Source organism: Pseudopodoces humilis, chromosome 3, assembly GCF_049639895.1.
Source record: "Pseudopodoces humilis isolate 2021_Gansu_Grassland_sample_001 chromosome 3, ASM4963989v1, whole genome shotgun sequence".
Classification (NCBI taxonomy): domain Eukaryota; kingdom Metazoa; phylum Chordata; class Aves; order Passeriformes; family Paridae; genus Pseudopodoces; species Pseudopodoces humilis.
Genome location: NC_142202.1, coordinates 11,464,398 through 11,488,586, shown reverse-complemented (window position 1 = coordinate 11,488,586; position 24,189 = coordinate 11,464,398). Strand labels below are relative to the sequence as shown.

Sequence of the window (24,189 nt, the reverse complement as noted above, 5' to 3'; positions counted from 1 at the left end):
AATCTGACTTTCAGATTTTGAATTTCTGAGTTATCTTTGGTCTGCTGCAGGTTTGTTTGTGAGGAAGACAGAAGGATGCTTACAAACAAGAAGACCTTTTCACAAACAGAAAGACCAAACTAAGTAGCAATGTATGAGAAGAATTGATTCGAAGAGTCAAATACGTTAGGAAGGAGATCTGGCTCAGAGCTGAGCTGCATCCCCGGGACCTGTGCACACAGCACCGGCACCCACGGCTGGGTGTCCAAGCCCAGCAGCGGGGGCCAGCCCGGTGACAGATCCCGGTTGGTGACAGACCCGGGTCGGTGACAGACCCGGGCCGGTGACAGATCCTGGTTGGTGACAGACCCGGGTCGGTGACAGACCCGGGCCGGTGACAGATCCTGGTTGGTGACAGACCCGGGCCGGTGACAGATCCCGGCCGGTGACAGATCCCGGCCGCGCTCACACCGCGGAGCGCTGGCCCGGCCCCCAGCGGGCGCATGGTCCCGCCCCCGGCGGCTGCACGGCGTAACGGGGCGGGGAGGAGCAGGAACAGGAGTCGGAGCAGGATCAGGATCAGGAGGGCGGTTCTGGTTCCGGGTCAGTCCCCGCCTGGGCAGGCTCTCGGGCGGCGGGCGGGGGCGGCGGCCCCGGCCATGCGGAGCCGGGCCGGGCGGCGGCGGCCGCGCAGGGCCCTGCCTGGGCTGCGGCGGGGCCCCATGAGCCGCCGGGGGTAGGGCGGGGCGCCCCTTCCCCCCCCGCCCCGCCACCATGTACACCTTCGTGGTGCGGGACGAGGGCAGCAGCGTGTACACCGAGGTGAGCCGGCTGCTGCTGGCCAGCGGGCAGTGGCGGCGCCTCCGCAGGGACAACCCCCGCTTCAACCTGATGCTGGGCGAGAGGAACCGGCTTCCCTTCGGCAGGCTGGGTAAGCGTCCTCCCCGCGCCCGGCCGCTCCCTGGTCCCCTTCGGTCCGTGGCTGCGGCTGTGCCCTCCCCTCCCCGGTGTCCCCCGCCGCAGGGCAGCGGCCCCGCGGGTCTCCGCAGCCTCTCGCCGCCGCTGCGGGCGGGCCGCGCCCGGCAGAGCCCCCGCGGTTCGGGAGGCGGTGCCCGCCGGCCCCGCTCCCCGCCCGGCCCTGCCGCTGTCCCCGCGGCTCCCGGCCGAACAAAGCTCAGGCACCGCGGGGTCTCTGGGCAGCCGACCCCCGGCAGGTCTCTCTGCGGGCCCCGCTGACGCCAGCCGGGGCTCGAAGGATCCCTTTCCCAAGCTCCCGGAGAGCGATTTCAGCGGTGCCCCCCAAAACAGCCCCGCACAGCTTGAAGCCTGTGCTGGGGTGAAGCAGTGGGAAGGGCGGGGGGGGGGTGACACCAGGGTCACCCGGAGACCCCCCTGTGACATGTGGCAGAGCTCAGGATCCCGGCGCCCGCTGTGGGTGCAGCCCCAGCGTCCCGGCCTGCCTTCCTTGGCCTGCAGCAGTGCCCTTGGGGCTGTTCGCGCCTCCGCGGGGGCTGCAGACGAGCAGGTGGTGGGGTCGCTTCCAGTGTCACCCCCTGCCTGCCGCTGGGCAGGGACACTGCGGTGCTGAGCTGACGTGTTATGGGGGTGTCCCTGCTGTTTGACACCGGGGGCAGAACAGGTCTCAGCCAGGCACGTTCAGACCTTCACTCCAGAGCTGAGGCTGGTGCGGATGCGCCTCTGCAGAGCTTGGTGAGGGTGATGGCACTAATCCGTGCCTGGAGCACGGTGTGGGTAATTCCAGAGGCCCTGTGTGTGTAGGGCCCCCTACACCCCCTGCCCCACCACCTCTTCCCCTGCTGCCTGACCCCCACTGTCACCCTGCCAACATGCAGGGCTCTGGGAGCTGCTCTGTGCAGGCTTGTCCCCTGCCTGCCATGCACGCTGCTGTCCCATGGCACAGCCACCCTGGCCCTCTGCCCCGCTGGATGGTGCAGAGCCCAGGAGCAGGGAGGGAGAGTGCCCACAAGCAGGGAGAGCCAAGCCAGGCACTGGTAATGTTGCAGGGCGTGGCAGGGAGCTGGGATGCACTGTCATCTTGGCCCTGGTTTCTTTCTTTCTGGGGTGATGTTGCAGCACTGCTTCTGGCTACGGAAACATCAGAAGAGGCAGAGCCCCTTCACTCCAGCAGCTCTGGTGCAGGATGGCTCTGCAGTCCCTTTTTTGCAGCAGAGACCCATCTCTGACTACTCTTTCCAATTTAAGTCACCAGTTCCAGCACCTCTCCCTTGTCTCCTCCACATTTTTGAGTGGAAAGTCCCCATCACACGACAATGTCAGCTGGTCACCTCCTGCTGTCAGGGTGTCTGCTGTGGGCAGGGAAACACCAGGAGAGGCTCAGGCAGTGAGGATGCTCACACGTGCTGGCAGCAGGCAGACCTGAGCTTTAACTTGCCCAGTGTGGGGAACCTGTAAGCATCAGGCCTCATTGCAGAACCAGTGCAGTTCTTTGATGAGACTGGTTATGCACAGCACATTCAGCCATGGTGGGCTTGTGGCCATCTCTGACTAACCCCTTCCATCCTCCAGAAGTGTCCTGGGGTGATGGAAGGGCTTCGCTGAGCCCTTCAGCTTGTGTTGCTATGGGATGCCCAAAAACTCAAACCATTTCTCATAGCCAAGACATGTCTATAACCTGTGGAGAGGGGCCATGCTTTTGGCACTGGCTTCTTTAAACCATCCTCTTATAGAAGGAACTGGTTGCCTGAAATCAGTAGATTCAGACCAAAAATAACATGGGTATTTTGGTGCATTTTCCAAAAAGCTCCATCTTCTTTGGTTCGTCTTCCTGAGCAACTGTTGCATCAAAGCTGGCTTTGTTTCCCTAAGGGCTCTACTCGGTGGAAGCAGACATTAATTCAGGGAACTGTGGGGATTTGCATTACTCAGGGTCTAAGCTGGATCATGCAGAGAAGTGGGGACTCTCGGCATGCACCACTGCTTCTTCCCAGCTGCAGGGACCTCTAGCTCTCACTGATAACCTAATTCCTGAGGGATTGTGCCCTTAAGCTGTGTCTGCATCTATCAGAAATCCCCTCAGTTTGTGCTGAGGGGATGGAAAGGAGGAAGAGGCTGCAGAGGGGATGCTGGGCTCTATGCCCTGCTGGCCAGGAAAGGATTGCCACTTTAGTCAGTGCCTTGGCAGCTTGTTAATCCCACTAAATGCATGCTACAGACCTCACAACATGCCCCAGAAGTTTCTCTTCCTGCCTTGCGGTCCCTCTTTGCTGGCCACTCAACTCTGCGTTGCAGCCCACTGCTCCACAGCAATGCTCAGGAGCCCAGTGAGGATGTGTCTCCCCAGGATAAAGCGGAAACAGAAGAAAATTTGAGGGGTTTTATTGTTTTCTTTTCAGTGAAAAAAACCTGGCTGTGCTGGCTGCACATTGAAGTGCCTGAAGTTACAGATCTTTTCTGCAGGATGGTTTTCAGCTATCTTGTATTTAAAGATTTGTGAGTAAAAGTGACCCAGGTCAGGGAAGTGACTTTCAGGCTGAAAATAGATATTCACTCTGAGATCTTGCAGCTGCCTGATGTTTAAGGTAATGTTTGCCCCCGGCCTTTTTTCCCAGGCAAACACCAAGTAGGGTAAGTAAAACTCTGAATCCTTTTTCAGGATTTTGGTCCCTCCCAGAGATCTTCCAGCTGAGCACAGGTGTTTCTGTAGTGTGAAAAGATGAAGGCAGGCAGGCTGTGGTGTGGAGTTCAGTATTGGTAAGGAGGTACCCATCTGGTTAGCACTCTCTTTGTCACTGCTGAGGCCACAGCTGGATACTGGGGCCAGTTTGGGACCATCCAGTGCAAGAAAGGCTTAAACATCCTGGAGTTACTGTAGGAGGGCCCACCAGTGTAATCAAGGGGACACAGGATGGCAGCCAAGCACTGGGACAAGGATTTGCAGAAGTCAATATCTATCTTTAGACATACTCAGACTTTGAACAAGAGGTTGGAGCAGAGACTCCCAGGTATCCAACAAGATCCATGGATCTTGTTGCAAACTGCTAGAAAGAAGCAAGACTCGAATCTTTCAATGTTTCCCAGAGATTTGTGGTATCAGGCCCAAGAGGGAATTCTGCTGTACATGACAAAGAAAAAAGGCCCTTTGCTAAGCTGTGATCTTTGTGTCATGGTGTGTTTCCCTGCATCCTCCACCTGTGTTTAACTGAAATCTCGGTTCTTAAAAACTTACACCAGCAGATAGAGAACACTTTTGAGTAGTGCTGCCAGTTCCTGGTGTGAGTTAGGAAAAAATTGTTTTTCTTTGCAAAATGGATGTGTCAGATTGAAAACAAGTGGGTAACTGTATGGTTTTTTGTAACTAAAAGAAGGAAACCACAGGAACCAGTACCAGTTTACAGCCTGTTTCTGTAATGCAGGGCAAGAAAACAGCCTCCATTTTTTTCCCTTACTGCACAGATCCTTTGCACCAAGCAGCTGTTTTGCCTGTATTCATTGAGGAGTTTGTCTGACCTCTGTTTCCCCTTCTTAGGCCATGAACCTGGACTTGTGCAGCTGGTGAATTACTACAGGGGAGCAGACAAGCTGTGCCGCAAAGCATCTCTGGTGAAGTAAGAAACTCACTGAAATGTTAGATGGGCTTGGCAGAAGCTTCTCTTCTAACCCCTGTTGAGTGTTGAACCTGTTTGGAGGGTATTTCACAGAACAGCTGCCCTGGGAGTGTCCTAGCATGTGCTGTCCTCAGACTCCCGGCTGGTCTCTAGAGCTGCTGGTGTGCACAAAGGGCTCTCTGTAACCTCGGGGGAAATGCCATTTCCACTGAGCTGTATCTACTTGAAACCACAGAGTGTATTGAATCAGATTAGAGCCAAATCAAAAGGCAAAAGAAACCCAAACATATCTGCTCTTTTTCCTTGTAGACATTTAATTAAAACCTTCTCCTTTTATTCTCTGTTTCATACAGAGAAGAGACAATAATGTGCCCTTAGCTAATCAGATTTGCCGGACAAACAAATGCTTGGAGACATCTCCAGGAAGAGCTCTGGGAGTTATTTCTGCATGACCTGCCATGCCAGGGTCTCCTGGGGAGATGTGGATGAACTTTCATTGTAGATAACCCTCATCCCTGTGCAAACTCTGCTCCCACTAGAGTATCTTTATTTCAGAGCTCTTGGTCTCCTTCAGCTGTTTGGTTGCCCATTGCAGTCTGTGCTGCCTTGCACTGACATGGTCCTGCAGACTGCGTGTGCTGATCCAAGGCCTCTCCTTCCTCTGCAAAGAGCCTCTTCCCAGTTACTTTCCTGGCAGTGGTGATGGTGTTTGTCAGAAAGTGGCAGAGTATTTTTGAACAAACACTTACAGCACTCCTCAGATGGATTTCTCTTTAGCCTCTGTTACTTAGAGTGCTGAAAGCACCTGGTTTTATATCCTGCAGCTTGGCTGACCTTTTTAACTGTAGGGTCAACCATGCATCAAGCTACTTAGGAACCCACAGGACAACAAATGACATTCCCAAAGTGCCACTGACTTCCTGCCATCTTAACAGAGAGGCACAAATGTATGGAAAGAGTCAGCACCTCATGAACTCTACTTTTGGCTTTGAGCAAAGCACAGGCATTTGGAGAGGCAGGCAGCTCCCTTGGCTTTTCTTGGCTTTGAAAGAAAACAGGCCTGAGCTCTGCTAGCAGGAATTTGCTGCTGCCTCCAGACATTACTGGAGAGGGATGTGTCCAAGGGATCCCAGACACCTTGAGATGTGAGACATGTAACTGTGTCCTTGCTCTCTGTAGGTTCCCAGTGGTCTTCATACGCAGCTGGGACACCTGGTCCAATCTCAGTGGGAATGGGATCAAGGGCTAAGCACCAGCACAGAGAGTATTACTGCTCTGGCTTCCCTTTTCCCAGTTGTGATCACAGCATCCTTCCTGCCCTGAGCCATGTCAGCAAAAATACCTCCTCAATTCCCTTGTGCAGAGATGATGCAGGGAATGCACCACAAGCTTTAGTTACATGGAAACTTCCCAGCTGTTAGTTTCATGATATCCATGGTGTCAATAAAATGTTTAATGAAAACATGCAGGTTCTGGTTCAAAGAGTAGCGCTTTGCTGTGGGCTGGGGTTGCCATGATATCTTTAGGAAAACCATAATTTCAAGGATCTAAGGAAAATAGGATGATTTAGCACAGACTATCTGAAAGCTGCCATTCATCATCAGGCAAAAGAACCCAGTTAATGATGATTTTTCCTTATTAAATGATTCCCATGCAGGTGGGGACACTCTGGAGATTAACAGCCTGTCTCTCTTCACCCAGGCTAATCAAGACAAGCCCTGAGCTATCAGAGTCCTGCACGTGGTTCCCTGAGTCATATGTGATTTACCCAACAAACTTGAAGACCCCCGTGGCTCCAGCACAGAATGGAATTCGCCATCTCATCAACAACTCGAGGACAGACGAGCGGGAAGTGTTCCTGGCAGCTTACAACAGGCGGCAGGAAGGCAAAGAAGGCAATGTGTGGATCGCCAAGTCCTCAGCTGGTGCCAAAGGTTCATTCTCCAGCAGCAGGAGCTATTTCTCATTATTCCTCACTCTTTACATGATCTGTAGGGTCACAGGGTTTGGCTGGGCCAAGTTGATCTGTGGTCTGTCTCTGAAGGGCTTTGCTCACCATGCCAGTCAGGCCATGTGGTACCATGTGCTGCCCAGGACATGCACAGCAGTGAAAGGGCCTCAATGTCTCCACACATGCACCTCAAACTGTGGGAAGGTGCTGCAGGGACCAGCAAGTGAGGGAAACGTGGAGAGCAGGTTAGAGGGAGGTGGTCAGCAGGCAGGACAACACCCTTCAAGGGCAAGGAGCCTAGCTCCCCATGCTGCAGCTGAACTTGCCTTCTCCTGGGTGGAAATCCTGCTTTCGACCAAATTCAGATGCTTGGTGCCAGTGGCCTGCCCATGGTCCCACAGAGACTGGCTGAGCTGCCACGAGCTCAGTGTGTTGAAATTGCACACAAACCTCAGGGGAGGGCATCAGAGCAAAGACAAGGAATGCAGTGTCTGTCTGTCCATTTAATCCGAATAGATCAATAGATACCCAAGTGATAATGTGTCCTTCCTTGTTCCAGAGTCATTCCATCACTCACTCTGCAGAAATAACGAGCTGTGAGGTAGCTGGACACAGCCATAAATGCAGTGCTTTGATCACTGTGTGCTCTCTGTCAGCTACAGTGTTATCATGGGTGCATTATTAGAATGGCTGCATTTAAAAACTTACCTTGCCGTGTTTGCAGCAGAGCCCAGCCTGAGGAAAGGCCTGCTCTTTTCAGAGAGAACAAGCCCACATGTATTACTCATATTTGCAGAGTCACTTTGGATGCAGCCTTGCAAGAAGAGAATGTGAAAGCCAGCGCTGGCTGCAGGGAGGCTGCATGATAAAACTTCACACTGGCTTCCCTCTCTGTTCTGCTCTCTTGGCTGTGTCACCAAGAAGCATTGGAAAATGCCTTATTTTCATCAGAAATGAAGGGGAGATGAGACCTTTTGTTATGGCAGTGCAAGAATGAGTTTCTGTGTGGTAAACTGGCAAAAAATCCATCTGGGCATTTGAAAAGGCAGTTGCTCTGGTCTGCTGCAGGCTGAGCAGGTTCAGACTCTTCAGATACTTCATGCAAGTGTGAGCCCATCTTTTCTGCACTAAAGCAGAGTAGCCTTTTGTATTCATCCCTGTGCTGCTGCAAATTAAAGTGGAAAGCAGAGTCTCATGGTAATCTTCTAGAGGGAAGTTTTATACATCATACTTCTGATGAAGAAGAAAGCTTGTTCATACTAATTATTAAGAAAGATTCAGCTCAGGCACAGCCCCTGTCTTGGGACAGGTCTAACAGAAGCTTGGTCATCCATCAGTAACAGGAAAATTTAAGGTTTAGGATGCCCATACTCAAACGTTTGAAGGGTTTGCAACTGTGGCTGGAGGTTTTGGTGTTTTCTTTGAGAGCAGGGACAGCTGCCCCACATAAGCTGCTTTGCTGCCTCGCTGGGTTGCTGCCTGGGTGCACAGCTGAAGTGACCCTCCCTTTGGTTTGCCATCTGTCCAGTGTGGAACAGGTGCCTGCTGATCTCCCCAGTGCAGCAGCTTTGCTGGCTTAGGGATGTCGTTTCCCTCCTTCCCCACCAGCCTGAAGTTGTGCCAGTGCAAGGTTCTGCCTTGCTCTGCTGTGATCAGAAGACTAAAAAATCTTGCACCCTGCATAAAGCATGGGTGAGAAAGATACTTTGATGACAGACTTCCTTTCAGTGGAGGGTGCTGGGATGAATGGGAGGTTGGTAGGGCTGGAAAGCTGAGCAGAGGATGGAACAGTAGGAATATCTGCAGGGCTGTGTGACAGTGACCTTCAGAAATCACAGCTAGGAGCATTTTTCATCAGGTGATCCTGTCAAATCCTGCCTGTGCTTCAAACCTCTATTACCTCTTTGATACCCCCTTGAAGAGTGGGGATTTTTTGCACAGTATTTTGTCAATAAAACACTCAGCACAAAATTAAGTCATCAGGTTTAGTCCAGAAAATTAACTAATGCCTCAAGAATGGGCATAGTGCCAGAGGAGTGCTTGATAACTTTACCTGAGCTGGCTTATCCCTCATGGCACCATGCCATTCCTTTATGGAATCCCAGAAGGAAAATGGTCTCTCTTCAGTGCTCTGCAACAGAAGTTTCCTTCTTGGACTCTTGCAAGAAACGAGCAGTGACAGCTTCAGCCAGAATGTGGGAGTGTTTAAATGGCACAGTTCATTTCTTTAATGAAGAGCTTCCACAGCAGGAGCTCTGAGTACATGGATGAACAATTTAAAATAGTACTTTTCCTTATTCAGCAATGATCTGAATAATAATTTAAATGAACTCAGTGAGCAGGGCAACACTGCACAAGTGTGCATGTGTGACTGCCTCTGGCAGCCACAGAAGCCAGACAGGGAAAGAAAGCCTTGAGTCTGGGATAAAAAACCCACAAACCTCTCTCCCCAAATAAAAAAGAAAGGCAAAAATCTTTACAGAAAATGTGCCAAGCCCCCTGTACTCTATAAACTGCTGAAAACCAGGGAAAAACAAAACCAAATTTGTCAAGTGCCAAATACAAGCACCACCACACCCTCCTACCCTGCCAAGCCTAGGTAGGAAGAAATAAAAAGATGCAAAAGAGGATAAAATGCCCCCAAGCCAAGCAGCTGTCTCCCTGCTTGCCCAGGTCCCTGTCTGCCCTGCATCTCAGAGACCACCCCTCTACAGTGTCCTGGGCAGGCTGTATCAGATCCCCTTGGTCCCCATTTGCATTAGGCCTGGTTGTGGGGAGCCTGAGGCTTTTGGCATGGCAGGAAAGAGATCCCTGCACAGATTCATTCCCATGGAGTGACTGTGACATTGCTAGGGCACTGGCTGATCCTGGGCCATAGGTTCTTGCATGTCACTTTTCGGGCTAATGAGCCACGGTCCACTTGGGGCCTGAAAAAGCTCCAACAAAGGTAGAAGGATCCTCTACCTAATTTTGTCTTTGACTTTCTGTGCCAGGGGAAGGGATCCTGATTTCTTCAGAGGCTGCAGAGCTCCTGGACTTCATTGATGAGCAGGGACAAGTGCATGTGATTCAGAAATACCTGGAGAATCCTCTACTTTTAGAGCCAGGGCATCGCAAGTTTGACATCAGGTAACCTTTTCTGCCTTTGTAATACCAGCTTTCTTTTTCATGCTGTTTCTTTCTGAGCCACTGAGACTAGAGTTTGTTCTCCTGTCCCCCAGGAGCTGGGTTCTCGTGGATCATCAATATAATATCTACCTCTACAGAGAGGGTGTCCTGCGGACCTCTTCCGAACCATATAACAGTGCTAATTTCCAGGACAAAACCTGCCACTTGACCAATCACTGCATTCAGAAGGAATATTCCAAAAACTACGGGCGGTATGAGGAAGGGAATGAAATGTTCTTCGAGGAGTTCAACCAGTATCTGATGGATGCCCTGAACACAACGCTTGAGAATAGCATCTTACTGCAAATCAAACACATAATAAGGTAGCCAGCTGCCTGCTGCCTAAGAGAGCATAACCCTTCAGGGACAGGGAGTGTGTATGGATACATCTGGGGAAGCAGAGAGAGCAAGAAGGGAAGGGTTTTAATTGCATAAATTTAAGACAAGGCCATAAATACCCCCATGTCACTGCTCAGTGAAAAGGCACCTCTGTGGCTGCTGTTGATTCAGTGGTTTGTGTCCATGTCTCTGCGTTTTGCCAGCTGTAGCTGGAGAAGGACAGAGTGAAAAGGGAAGAGAACAGGTCAGAAGACAGGGCTGGGAGAGGCTGAGATCAAAAAAGGCCTAAAGGTGATAGAGGGGAAGTGAAGCTGGACTCAAGTGTGCAGACTCTGGATGCTTCCCCCACCATCAGCCAGCAACAGCACATGGCTTTTGCCTAGCTCATCTTACTCAGTCCATAAGAGCCAGTTCCTTCCTGGGCATAGAAAGTGCCTGGAGAGAGATCTCAGTGCTGCAGAGAATCCAGGTCTTGACAAAGCAGTCCATGAAGGAATTTGCTTTGCCAGTACCCCAGTGCTGTTAATTGCACTAAAAAGATGTGACAGTCTTTGAGGGACTTGAAGGCAGGTGAGCATCCAGTGGCAGCTCCCTGCTGCAGCCCTTTGTGGCATTGCACATCATGTTTTTCAGCTTGCCTGACCCAGTGGTGAGTGAGACACTGCTCTCCAGCTCTAAGTGAGTTAAATCACTTTGATTTATCTAAGTGGGTATCCCCATGTGGATTTTCACGGTCACAGGATCTCATGTGAAGGGACCTGGTTACTATGGCATGTGTTGGACAGAACTTTTAATTTGGGGCAGTTCCAGAGCAACCCCTCTCACTTAACTGTGCAAGGCACGTGTCCACAGCAGCCTTAATCCTGAGTTTCTGATTTTCCCTTCACAGAAGCTGCCTTATGTGTATAGAGCCTGCAATCAGCACGAAGCATCTTCACTACCAGAGCTTCCAGCTCTTTGGCTTTGACTTCATGGTGGATGAGGAGCTGAAGGTCTGGCTAATAGAAGTCAACGGGGCCCCAGCATGTGCCCAGTGAGTAAATCAGTTTGTGTAATACCCTTGTGATGCCACCATGCCTCACCCAAAACACAGCTTATGTCCCAGCTCCAGGTGAAAAAGGTGAAAGAAAGTGAATGGCAGATGAGTTTTTTAGGCTAGCACTGGTCACTGCTCTAAGTGCCAGTCAGTTTGGGTTCATTACTCTTGTCTCTGTGTTTGATATCCCCCAGCTTCTTTCCCACGTGAGATGGGGCACTAACCTGAGTTTTTGAACAAATGGGCTTGAATTTAACTTGGGTCATTTTTATTACTCTTGGGTCAAAGTTATGTTTGCAGATTAAACGCTTTGGGAGTCAGATTGTTTCTCAGTCTCTCTTGTGGAGCTCTTTATATAAAGTCTCTCTTGTGGCTGCTCTTTATATAAACACATGTTTAATTAGTAGCTTTAAGGGCAGCAACTGGAAGTGAGTGACTAAATTTGCAGGCAGCAGGACCCCAGAGAACACTATGGATGCTGCAGATGTTACCAAATCTCTGAAAACAGGAATAAACTCCTTAATACCAATTTAGTGTTAAGAAGGGCATCATTTATTCAGTTCACATGGGGGATAACTCCTGACCTTATATGCCCATGTGATTTTACAAGTGTCTTGCTTATATACAGTCACTACTGTCATGTTATAATTTCCCCATTACCAAAAAAACCTTCCCCAGGTTCCCAGATTAAGTCCTTGTTTTGGTTGTGCCTGCATTCCTGAGCCTGATGTCTTCTTACCTTCCAGCCATCCTTGCTGGGAAAGCAGATGTTGCATGCCTTGCTTCTCTGATAAGTGTTCACAGGCACAGTAAAAATTGAATTAACCCTTTTGTTATCACAGAGATTGGATTATAGCTTCTTCCAGCAGCCACGGGGAGGCTGGAATAGCCAAACAGCCCTGGCCATGAACATCTCTGTGTAGGCACAGCAGGAGGTGCTGTATTACATGACTGAGACAGCTGCAGGAGACCAGAAATTTTTGCTCAGTGAGCATCTGTATCACATTAAAAAAAAAACAAAAACCCAGCAAAACAGAACAGGCTGTACATCTGCATTAGAATTTGATCAGATTAGATGTTGATTAACTTATGTTAGATCATCACTAACAGTAGAGAAAAAATGCAGCTCAAACCTACCAGATAGCCTGTTCAGCTGTTTTTTCAGGACTAGAGTGTTAGAAGATCCCAGCTCTACAGAAACAGGGCAACTGAGAGGTGCTTTAAAAGATTTAATTTCACTATTAGTCTCATAGAAAGGTGAAACAGATGAGATGTAAAACTCAACACCATTCTATCAGAAGCCAGCCTATTTCCTGGTTACAATACTTTAAAAATGTTTTTCAGCCTATTAGCTTTAGCCACACAATGATTGTAACACCAATCACCTGTTATTTTACCCCATGTGATCTTGATACAATGCATCTTTCCCAGTTCTGATTCTCCAAAATGTCTGGTCTGTTTGCAAGGCCATTGTTTGAAACTCGTTTCCAGTTCAATCTCGTTCTCTTCGAGGTCTTCTCTATTCCATGGCCTAGCTAAGTCAGCAAACCTTATCTCAGAGTTTGCATACAAACGTACAAAACTATGTGAGCTTTCAGTCAGGCCTTGAGAATCCTCTACAATTCCATTTCTCATATTTCCCTCTATTTCTTGAACAGTAAAAATTTCTTTGATGGTCTTATTCATCATTTGCTGCCTGCAGTGAAGTACACAAGGCACTACCACTAATATTGCTACTATAACAAGCAATACATATAAACCTATTCTGCAGATTTCATTTAGCCAAGGTGTAAAGCTCCATCCTTCAAACAAATCATCTAACCACGATCCATCATCTGTTTTAATTTGATTTGCCAAATCTTTCAGTTTTTTAAGCTGTTTGTGGATGGATTCTGAATGGTCAGGCAAATTCATACAACACAATCCTTCAAATTCTTCACAACCATGTCCATGTGCCAGTAAGAGAAAATCGATGGCAGCTCTGTTCTGTAAGGTTGTCTAACAGCATTAACATCTGTCATCTTATCACTAATTACAGGAAGTGGCATTGGTTTCTTTGCTCAACCAACACCCCATCAGTCTAATTGTTTTGATGCTACAGCTGAGGCAAGCTGAGGTAAAAACACACCTGATATAACTCATTTTGCAGGGCTTCAGGGTTTAAAATTGCTATTACATTTTTTTTAATAATGATAGGCAGACCTCTTTCCTCTGTATTTTCTCTTGATGGCCTTTTTAACACTAGGTGCTATCACAGTGAGCTGTCTTATGCTACTTGGGCCACCTTTAATTTTTAAGGGAATGCCCTGCCAGGCTCTATCTCCACAAATGAGCCAATATCCGTTTGGCAGTTGCCGTGGGAATTCATCAAGATCAAGAGTCTTAGCCTTGGGCGGCACAGGGGTGATACACTCGCACCAAAACCTTGAATTTCTGTACAAAGGATGATGGGGAGTAACATTTAATTGTGGATCTCCTTGATACTGAAACTCAGCACAAAATTCCATTGTCAAAGAAACAAGAATTTCCAATTCTTGAGGTTCAAAGGGTGCTTTAAGAAGATCGGGGCCCAATGATACCAGTTGGTTACAGGATTTGTCTTGTTGGCAACTGCACACCAGTAATTGTCAGGGTTAGGTATTGGCCCCTCTCTGGCTGGCACTGGTACACTGACCAAGCAGTTGCAAAGGGTTTGTCTGGGCTCAAATTGGTCAAACATATGGTGTCTGAGCCTGCTGGCTCGGCTAAAGCAACCCAGACATTTGTTTTTGGTTGATCTACAGGCATATCTGCACTGCAAAAGCAATCAAGCAAAAGTAACAAGCACCAGTACATCATTTGATCTAACTCCAGGTTTTTGTTCAGCTACTCTTGGTGAAAGGCTTTTCCATGTATTTCAGTTTCCAAGCAAATCTTTTGGTACTTTCAGCTTTTGTGTTTTCCCAAATTTGTTCAGGGACTGGCCAACTATAAGGCACTAAATTGTCCTGTTTACACTCAATTTTGCAAATCTGGATGTCTTGGGATTTTTTTTAACACAATGGACACCATGCTTTTGCCAAAGGAGCTCTACGATATCAACAATTTTTACAGTTTTAACACTGACATAAAACCCAAGGCTTGCAGTTTTTGCAGGTTGGGCAGGGGATGTTGGGCATGAACCGTAGTCTCTCTGTGTGGCTCACATCCACGTGCTCATTTCCCTGCTTGTGGAATTGTCAGCACACTCTTGTGCGTGATACGGCTTCACGCTCTTAGCTGGAATCCACTTAGGTCTGCACCTGTGGAAACACAAGCAAACCCTTTTCCCCAAGTTATTAATGAAGCAGACCTTCAATTTGTCCTGTCTCAGGGTTTCTGATTAAAACTGTAGGATTTTCTTTCAGTTTTGCCTGTGGGTTATTTGAAAAATGCCTAAAAATTGGTGTACTGGGTTCTGTAAATGAGCTATTTAAAACATTAAAAACATGTAAAGCTTTAATTAACATCATCTGAGGCGTGGCTTGGGCCATTTCCCCCTTTCGGTGGTCTAAAATGTGTTTTAGAGTGTGATGTGTCCTTTCAGTATTTGCTTGACTTGTAGGAGAGTAGGGAATTCCAAAAGTGTGACAAGCACCCTAATCCATTAAAAATGTGGTCAGTTTTTGAGATGTGGATGCAGGGCCATTGTCTGTTTTTATACCTAATGAAGCAAAAGCTTGTAGGAAGTGTTGGCAGGCATCATTCTCTGTTTCTCCTGTGTGGACAGAGGCAAAAATTGCACTGAAATATTCATGTGTCTACTGACACATGAATATTTTTAAGTTTCCCAAAAGATGGGTATTTGGTGATACCTGTCTGCCATAGCTGCAGACTTTGCAGGCCTTGTGGGCTGACAGCTCCTGTAGAAACAAGAGGCTGTACAAGTTGACAATCAGGGCAAGCACCAATAATGGTTTTTGCTTGACCTTTTGGCACAAGTGTTTGTGCATTTTGATGGAGGAAGGCATGACTCAGTTTCACTTGTTCAAAAATGTTTGCCAGAGTGTTTGAAACAACCATAGTCAGTTTGTCTGCTCTTGCATTTCCTTCTGCTATGAATCCTGGAAGCAAGAAATGAGCTCTGACATGAGAGACAAAATATTGGTTAGTTCTGTATTGCAAAAATTGTATAAATTCATGAAAACTAATGATAGAGGGTATGCTTTGTAACATCCCTTGATCCTTCTGTTCTTTTAACAATACTAGCAACATGAGATGAATCTGCAGTTAAGTTAAAAGGTTCTGAAAGGAGCTGTAACACCCTAACTACTGCAGCCAGTTCAACAATCTGAGGAGAGCCTTCTACTGTTTGACCATCTGACTCCCATGTTTTGGTTGTTTTTGGTAGTTTGATTTTGCCATACTATTACTGATTTGTGTGTTTTCCCTGATCCATCAGTGAAGAGAGTTATAGCACTTAAAGGCTCTTCACTCAACGTGGATTTTTCTTTGAAACTTAATTTTGCTTGCAACAATTTGTGTCCTGGGTATTGAATAGAACAAACACCTGAATAATTTAACAATGCAATTTGCAAGTCTTCTGAATTTTGCAAAGCCCAATCAAGGTAATCTCTTTTCACTGGTAAATAAATAATTACAAAATCTTGGCCTGCCATAGTTAGCAGTCTTATTCTGGCTCTAATTATAATTAGAGCTGTCATCTCCATGGTTGTAAAAATTGTTTTTGGAGATCTGTAAGGAAGAAAAACCCACTCTATGATTAAATAAGGATCTTTTTCAGAAGTGTCCCATTGGAAAATGAGACCATAAAATTGCATTTTTTCTCCTAACACTGCAAGAAAAAAGGGCTCTTCTGGAGCACAACAATGTGCCTGTCTTTTTTGAAAAGCTTCAGTGACCTTTTCAAGGGCTTTTTGAGTTCAGGTGTTAAAGTTCTAAGAGATCTGATGTCACAGTCTCCTCTCAGTAAGTCAGAAAGTGGGGCAAGTTCATCATCAATGATTCCTAAAACAGGTCTGATCCAATTAATTTCTCCTTAAAGTTCTGTAAATCTTGCAAGGTGTTGACACTGGTTTGGAACTGTATTTTCTGTGGCTTGATCTTTTGTTCTGTTATCCTACATCCTAAATATTTACAGGGTGGGATTTCTTGTATTTTTGATGTAGAAATTTCCAATCCAGCATTTTTAACTTCAGTGATGACACTGTCTGGAGTCTGTTCTGTTTCTTTTTGAGTTGGCGCTGCAATGAGCAAATTGTCCATGTAATGTCAAATCCTTGACTGTGGGTGTTTTTGTTGGGCTGGAGACAAAGCTCATGCCACAAAATATTGACAAATTGTAGGCAAATTTTTCATCCCTTGCAGCAAAACTGACCAATGATATCTCTGTAGTGGTTCTCTATTGATGGCTGGAACTGAAAAGGCAAATTAAAGATGCAGTGGAATGTTGAAAAAGCAGTCTTTTAAGTTGATGACCACAAGAGGCCAGGTTCTTGGAGTCATTGAAAGAGAAGGAAGTCCAGGTTGCAGGGGTCCCATGTCTTCTGTCACTTCGTTGATCTTTCTCAAGTCATGAAGTGATCTCCAGGAATCAGAAGTTTTCTTGTGAACGACAAACACTGAGGAATTCCAAGGGCTGTTTGTGGGCTTGATGGGACCTTTTTGTAATTGTTCATTTACTAATTTTTTGAGGGCACTTAGTTTTTTCTCAGCTGGAGGCCTCTGACTCACCCAGACAGGGTTGTCAGTTTTCCATGATAGCTTTAGAGTAGCAGGTACCACCAAAATGGTCCACTTCAGAGTGGCTCCCACCAAAAACTCACTTCTGTTTTTGTTCCCCACTGAGACAGTACGTCTCTCCCCCATGCTGTGGTGGGTCTCTGCACCACAAAGGGACGGATATTCGCTGTCTTCCCTTCAGAACCTGTAACAGTAGTCATGAATTCACTTTGCAGACGCAGCGTGACTCTTCCAGTTCCTGTGAGAGCACCCATGGGTGTCACTAAACTCCAATTGCTCAGCCAAAACACATGAGAAATTACAGTGACACCTGTGCCAGTGTCCAGCATGCCTGTAGTGTTAAATGTTTTACCACAATGTGTCAGACTGCAAGTCAGCTGTGGCTGTTCACTGCTGACATGCTGTACCCAAAGGACATCAGGCACAGGGCAAAGGCTCTCGAGGCATTTCTCAGTACACAGCTCGCTTAGTTAAAAGCAGAGTCTCTCGATATATGTCTTGTTTAGCTATAGTCACTGGCAATGCAATAGCAATAGGTATTAGTGGTTTTGGTTGAGTTACCACTGGAGCACTATAAGCAAGAGCTAAAACCATCAACTCTTCGTTACAATTTACTGAAACAACAGCTGGAAAAACTGAAAGTCCGAGAATTATGTTCTTGTCTCTGCCTGTAATTAAAAAGTCTTGTCTCTGCTGTGAAGTACCAGTAACTCCTGTGGGTATAAATTCATGGCAAGAGTCTTTTTAAAAGTATGTTAATTTAGAAGTTGCCAGTTCACATCGTGCCCCTGGGGGTAATAAGTCGGGGTCGCTTGGGAGGTGACTGGCAATTTCAGAAATGGCACTTGGTTTGGGTTTTCTTGTGATTGAGCTGCCATTATTTGTTTCATCACGCGGTGGCGCAGCGCGCTCTTTTTTTGGGTTTCCCGGCAGAGAGTTATTTACCATCGATATCAACTTTGGAGCCACAGTGGTTCGCATAATGCCTCCCTTTTCTGCGCCGAGGGCAAATATTAGGTAATTTTGCATTTTTCACTGCCTCATTACAGTTCTTTTTCAAATGACCAGGTTTTCCACAGTTAAAACATGGCTCTTTAATGGGCTCCACTTGTAAAGCAGCGGGAGTTTTTGCAGTAATTTTTGTCTGAGACTCCGTGGCTCTTTCAAGTTTATTTCCCAGCGAATCTTGGGATTTTGCTAATTGTTCCCCCAGTGCACTCGCTCGTATGGTCATGATATGCTGTGGAGTGAGCAGTTGCTTGCAAGCAGCAAGCATTTGTGGCACTGTTGGTGGCTGGTCTGGTAAAGTTAGAATGACCTTTTTGCATTCATCATTTGCATTAGCAAAGGCAAGGTTTTTAATTAAATGAGGATGTGCGGCTCCATCAGGACACTGCCTTTGAATCGCCTGTGTTAAAATGGTGTAAAAAAGCACCATAAGGTTCAGTTTTGGCTTGTGGAATCAGAGAATAGGCATTTTCGTGGGCTCTCCCAGGCTGCACAGTTAAGAGCCTTACATGCTGCATTTTTAATATCTCTGAGCACCACCCTAGGTAAAGCTTCTGCTTGATCCTCTGCCTTATCGCTGGGGGGATCTCCAGCCAATTGATTGATCGTAAGCTGGGCATTAGGACCTCCAGCATAGCTCTCTATTAATCTGTAAAGGTGCTTCTGCCATTCTAAGCCCCATAGAATATACTGCGAGTTAGTTAAAATCATAGACGAAACATTACGACAGTCTGAAGGTGTTGGGTCGTAAGAATCATATATACTTCTCACCACGTTATTAAAATATGGGGAGCCCAATCTGAAATCTTTAATAGCTTTTCTTAACTCTTTAATGTCATAATGTGACAGAGGTTCCCAGTGGTGATTAGTATTATTTCTCCCATACCTAGGTGGAATAGCAAGGAGCTCTCCATATGATGAAGTAAAGTCTTTATCTTGCAGGACTTTACATCTTATCTTAGCCCAATCAGTAAGTCATTCTGAATTATTTTCCAAGACAAGCAGGATCGAACCCGGTTCCCACTCTGTATTCACGGGGCCAGGATGTGACGGGTTAAACTCTTCTTCCGAACTGGAGTCTGTGAAAGGCAGAGGTGCCACGGCCCCGTTTGGGGTCTCTGGTTAGGACCGAAGGTGGGAGAGGTTTGGAGAGCACGGCCCAAAGCATGGAGGGATTCATTTATGCGATTGTGGAAGCAGAGGGCTCGATTATTTGTTTAAACATATCAGTCAGAGCAGGCAAAAGCTTTGCAGAATGGTCTCGATTTATGGTAAAAGCATTCTATAATTTGAGTCCAGCCCAATCCCATAGAGAAAAGGTGAATACAGAAGTGTCATCCACAGTTGGAAAGTGCTTTTGAACCCAAGATAACAAATCTTTTAATTCTTGTTTTGAAATGTTACAGGAATTAGATCTGATCAGAGTCTTAAGGGTCTTACAAACATCTCTGGGCTCTTTGGACATCTTGTGCCCAATCATGTTCCCAAAATCCTACCTGTTGTCATGCAGCAGGTGATAACATCGGTCTCCCTCTGAGTGGAACCCAAGGAGCAGAGATCTCGACTGCTCCTTCCTTAGAGGAGAGCTATGAATCCCTAGGGTAATTCCCTGCTTTCTTGCACTCTTCAAAAAGCGTTCCAACCACTTGACAAATTAGCCAAACGCCTCAAAACACCAATTAGCTTTTGTGACACAGTGCTGCTAATACTTGCAACACAAATCACCCTATTATTTTACCCCACGTGGTCTTGCTACAATGCATCTTTCACAGTTCTGATTCTCCAAAATACCTGGTCTGTTTGCAAGGCCATCCTTTGAAACTTCTTTCCAGTTCAGTCTCTCTCTCTCTTCTCTATTCCGTGGCCTAGCTAAGTCAGCACACCTTATCTCAGAGTTTGCATACAGATGTACAAGACTATGTCAGCTTTCAGTCAGGCCTTGAGAATCCTCTACAGTTCGATTTCTCACACTAGAACTTGGGGAGCTTTCTGTGTCCAGGATGCCCAGTTCACATTGTGGATCATGGTGCAGTTACTGCCTTGCAACCTTCTTGTCTTGCTGTATGGGTAGAATTTGGCTGTTGCTGGGTGGATTTGGATTGCAGCAGTGCCCTGTTTGTTTTGTACCTCTTGGAAGAGCAAGGGCTTTGTTGGGCACTTGGTAGATTGAAAGCAGCTGAGGTAGGTTTTGGCTATTTGTGACTTCTCCTGTTCAGGTGTATTTATAGCACCTGTATCACACAGCTCCCGTTTAAATAGGAAAAAAAAATTGGCTGCTGTAAGCAATAACATTCCCAGGAGCTGAAAAAACATCTTACTGTTACATAGCCCCAGTGGCATGGTGTGAAAGACACTGTTAATCCTGGGAGAAACAGCTTTGGTACTAAATATGTCCCAAATGCCAGCACATTCAGGGAGATTACACATGCATTTCCTTCAGCAGAAAATGAAGCTGTTGTTAACTCGTCTCAGACACTTGTCTCTCTTCTCCCTAATGCTGCTGTGCATGAGCTGTGCCATGGGGAAACACATCCCACACATCTGAGGGTCCTGTGAAGCCCCTGTGCCTGGTCAAAAGCTGATGTGTACAGCTGCACCCCAGCACACTATTTCATCAAACCAGGAATGCTTCAGAGCAGCCCCTCTGGGGCACATTCCTGTGTGAGCAGGGTCTGGTGCAGTAAATCCCAGCTCCCAGAACTGGAAGGCTGGTACAGGGAGCCCTGAGATGTTTTCTGCCCCTTTGCATTTTGTGGAGACTCAAGTCTGGGGCCTGAGTCTTTCTTTCTGCAGCTCAGAAGCCTGACCTGACTGTAAACATAGATAATGGGTTTTGTGGTGATTTGTGAAAGGGAGCAATATTAGGAATTATCACCATGGAAAAAGAAGGTATTTGTTGTTTTAAACAATGAGGTGGAAGAGATATTGCTCTCCTGTTTGCCACTCTGAAACTCCTTGTAATGGGAATAGGATCTTGTAGATCTTGCTGGGAAAACGTATTTCTACATAAAAATTGGCTAGGGGTCTGCTGGTTTGTCCTCTCTGGGTATCTGATTCTCTCTCTCATCTCTTAGGAAGCTGTATGCAGAGCTCTGCCAAGGAATTGTGGATGTAGCCATCTCCAGCGTTTTCCCCCTCAACGACACTGGGCAGAAGATGAACCAGTCATCATCGATCTTCATCAAGCTGTGATGACGACACAACTGCCACTGCTGTCAACAGGAGAGACTACACCCCTCGGGTCAGCACAGCTTGGTGGCTTATCTCAGTAACATGCCAAAAAGTGATAGAGACAGGCTTCATATTTTATGGGAGACCACAGGGAAAAACAACGAAACAGGCATCCTCACAGAGCTGTGATGAGCCGGAGCTGCTCAGATAACTCTGCCTGCATTCACCAAAATCCACTTTAGAAGCAGTTCCTGTGACTTTGATACCTGAAACAAATCTCTCTGGGAGTACAACAAAACAACCTTAAAATGAAACCCCAGCAGGGATACTGTAATGCTGTATTAGCTCCTCCTTTTCTATAGAGATAACATTGGGTTTTTTAAGGGAATCGAGTGGAGAGAACGATCTACTGCATCATTAGTGCCTTAGCTCGGCTCCAAATAGGTGACTCCTTTCCTTTGTTCCTGCTCTGTTACATAGAAAGGAGCAAGCTCTCCTGGTGTCTAAAACCGGGAACACCAAGAAGTCAGTTTCCTTAGGTCATTTTCCAAGCTGGTTGGCTGAACACCCAGGCAATGGCTGGCAGAAGGGTGCTGAACTGCAGGTGGTGAATTAACCCAAGCAAGGAAGGCGATTTTCTTTATTTATAGCTATCCCTTTTCCTATTGAGATTTGAATCAGTGTCTGTCCCAGTCTGAGGCAGTTGGATTCTGCTTAAAAGAGGTAGAGAGACCCCCTCAAGCTCACTGGCAGGCTGTAGGATTTCTAGAATCACCTTTGTGCTGTTTCAAGTAGCAGAAACCTGATTCCAGTTTCTTCTGAGGCACTGCAGTGAGTTTAGGCTCTTCTCTGAGATTTCACCTTCAGGATTTACTTGAGGCTTGAACCTGAAACCTTTCTACCCAAATCCTGTTTAATCCAGCCAATTTTATTCTCCTCTGTTTGACAAATACTGCAATCTTCTGCCCTGATCACAGTCCACAACTTGATCCTAGCTAGGAGGAAGGTGGGTGAGATTTTGTAGACCAGGAGACAGACTCCTGTTTGCCACACACATGGGAAATCAAGTCCTTTGGGGGAAAGGAGAGGTTAAATTCCTTGAGATGTCTGAATTTCAGAGCTAACATCTACTTCGAGTATAACCTACATCCCTGTCACGTTTCCCGCTTTGTGAAGTGTGTCTGAATTTGCAGTGTGAGCCCAGCACATCCCCCTGGCAGGGAAAGACGGTCATGGAAAAAAACTGGTTCCTGTTCCCCGTAACAAAGAAACAAGAAGACATTGTGGAGGTTACAAGCTGCCTGTGTGTAATGGGAGTGCATCAAGCAATGGAATTTCTGCCTTCCTCAGGAGAACCTGGCATTTTGGTGTACTCATCTCTGCTTGTGATGGAGATTTCAGAGATCTTCATGCAGCAGACAATCCTGATGGGAAGGGCTGGGTGATAAGCAGGGAGAAGGGTGTGGGGGAAGATGGGGGGTTTAACCTTACGACAGCACAGAGGTGTCAGAATTTCACTGCAGTCTGGGTGAAGTGTGGTGATAACTCACAGAAGTAAAATACAGGCTCTTAAGGGTTGTTACTCAGCTTGCAAAGTTCACCACATCTCCATTGATACTTTCATGTTAGCTTAAAACTGCACGTTTTTTGCCGAGCAGTGGGAAGACCTCAGAGCAATCGTTCTCATCCAGGATGTGCCTGAGGTGACAGCTGAGCTCTTGTAAACTCCAGGAGAGACAGGAACAGAAAATTTCCCTCATCACAATGACCCAAGAAATGCTCAATTTCTGGGATGCTAGACCCATCCTTCTCCTCAAAAGGGAAATTCAGATAATGCTTGGTGGTAGAGCCAGAACTACAGATGATGCAACTATTCATAGCCTGCCTTTCCAGCTGGGCTTGGGGGAGGTAGTGTTTCAGGGACGCTTGAATCCTCTGTTTGCTGAATTTTTCAGGAATAAGCAACATCCTCTGGAGGAAAATGTGTATTTTCCACCTTCTCTCAAAGTTCCCCCCAAAATAAAGCACAGAAGGTAAATGATAAAGGACAGAGAGCACAGTGCCTAAAGTTTTACCCAAAATACTAGCTATGAGGTGGAGTAGAGGATGTGTGTGTGGCTGGGCATTGCAGCCATGGGTGCACCTTGCAAGTGATGCTCACAAGCCCCTGTGAGACTTCCGTTTGTTTCTTTTTTTAGGAATATACAACAATAAATGTTTTCTAGTTTATTTCAGCTAAAAGGTCAATAGAAAAGGTCTTACTCTCTTTCCTGAGCTTTCACCCAGGATACTGCTGGGTTTCCAGAAGACACCTACCATATTGCAGAATGTCTCTAGTCTTAGTTGTATCCCTTCATGTCATCCATGAAGAATTTCTGGCCCAGGTGTTCTTGCTGCGTTGTCCAGCAGGGTCTGGTCCCACTGGACTCTGGGTTTCAGGTAACTCCCATGTGGCTTGCTCCATACAAATTAGTCATGTTGTGCTTCTGCTGAAATCTGGTGGCTGCCCACAGTCCATGGAGAACGCCGGAGAAATCTAAGAAAGGCTCAAACGCTGATTTCATCCAGGTGACTGTGACCAGTGCCCTTCAGGACTGCTTGCATGTCCCTGCTCCCAGCATTTCTTGTTCCCCACACGCAGCTCTCTCCCAGGAGAGCATCGCTGTGCCGTTCATGATCATGCTCCATGACAGTGTCCGCTGTGGCAGCCCTTGGGAAAGCCTGGTGTTGAGAGGATGTGTGGCACACGGGGCACTGCCGAGCTGGCCGCCCGTCAGGCTCGGGCTCGTGTGTGCCCGGCTGCTCTCACGCCAGCGTGTGCATGTGGGGCTGGCGAATGCCTGAGCTCCCGACTCTCGGCTGAGCTCGCATCTATCCACATCTCTCCTAAACCATCATTAAAACATGCAAACCCCACAGCCTGTGGTGTTTCCTTGGGGCAGCGGGTCCCGGGAACTGGCGTCACCCCCTGGGCTGTCCCGGCAGCGGTGGGAGCTGGGGAATGGCGGGGTTGCTCGGGATTCCAGGCGTGCGGAAGTAGCAGAGAGTGATGGGGATGGCTGGATATCCAGGCTCCTGTTCCAGGGGCGCACGTGGCTGGGCGGGGGGAGGGACACGGGTGACACGGATGCACAGGGTGCCGGGGAGCTGGCAGTGCCAGTCGGGGGGGGCGCAGCTCGGGGGGCCGGAGCTGCAGGGTGGGCGCGGGGCGGGATTTGGGGACAGGAGTG

General features: G+C 47.4%; 1 protein-coding gene across 1 annotated transcript; it reads left to right on the top strand.

The window, feature by feature from the left end:
• Positions 1-659: 659 nt before the first annotated feature.
• Positions 660-23,875, top strand: TTL (tubulin tyrosine ligase). Its single transcript, XM_005533013.3, has 7 exons — positions 660-910; positions 4,487-4,565; positions 6,267-6,499; positions 9,510-9,645; positions 9,738-10,007; positions 10,913-11,056; positions 20,863-23,875. The coding sequence occupies exons 1-7, from the start codon at positions 754-756 to the stop codon at positions 20,978-20,980; spliced, it is 1,137 nt and encodes a 378-aa protein (XP_005533070.1). The 5' UTR covers positions 660-753; the 3' UTR covers positions 20,981-23,875.
• Positions 23,876-24,189: the final 314 nt, after the last annotated feature.

Bases quoted from the DNA above. Each gene is read 5' to 3' on its own strand.
- TTL (XM_005533013.3), top strand. From the start codon at position 754: ATGTACACCTTCGTGGTGCGGGACGAGGGCAGCAGCGTGTACACCGAG. The intron at 911-4,486 runs GTAAGCGTCCTC...TCCCCTTCTTAG, and splicing joins GCTTCCCTTCGGCAGGCTGG to GCCATGAACCTGGACTTGTG. The intron at 10,008-10,912 runs GTAGCCAGCTGC...TTCCCTTCACAG, and splicing joins CAAATCAAACACATAATAAG to AAGCTGCCTTATGTGTATAG.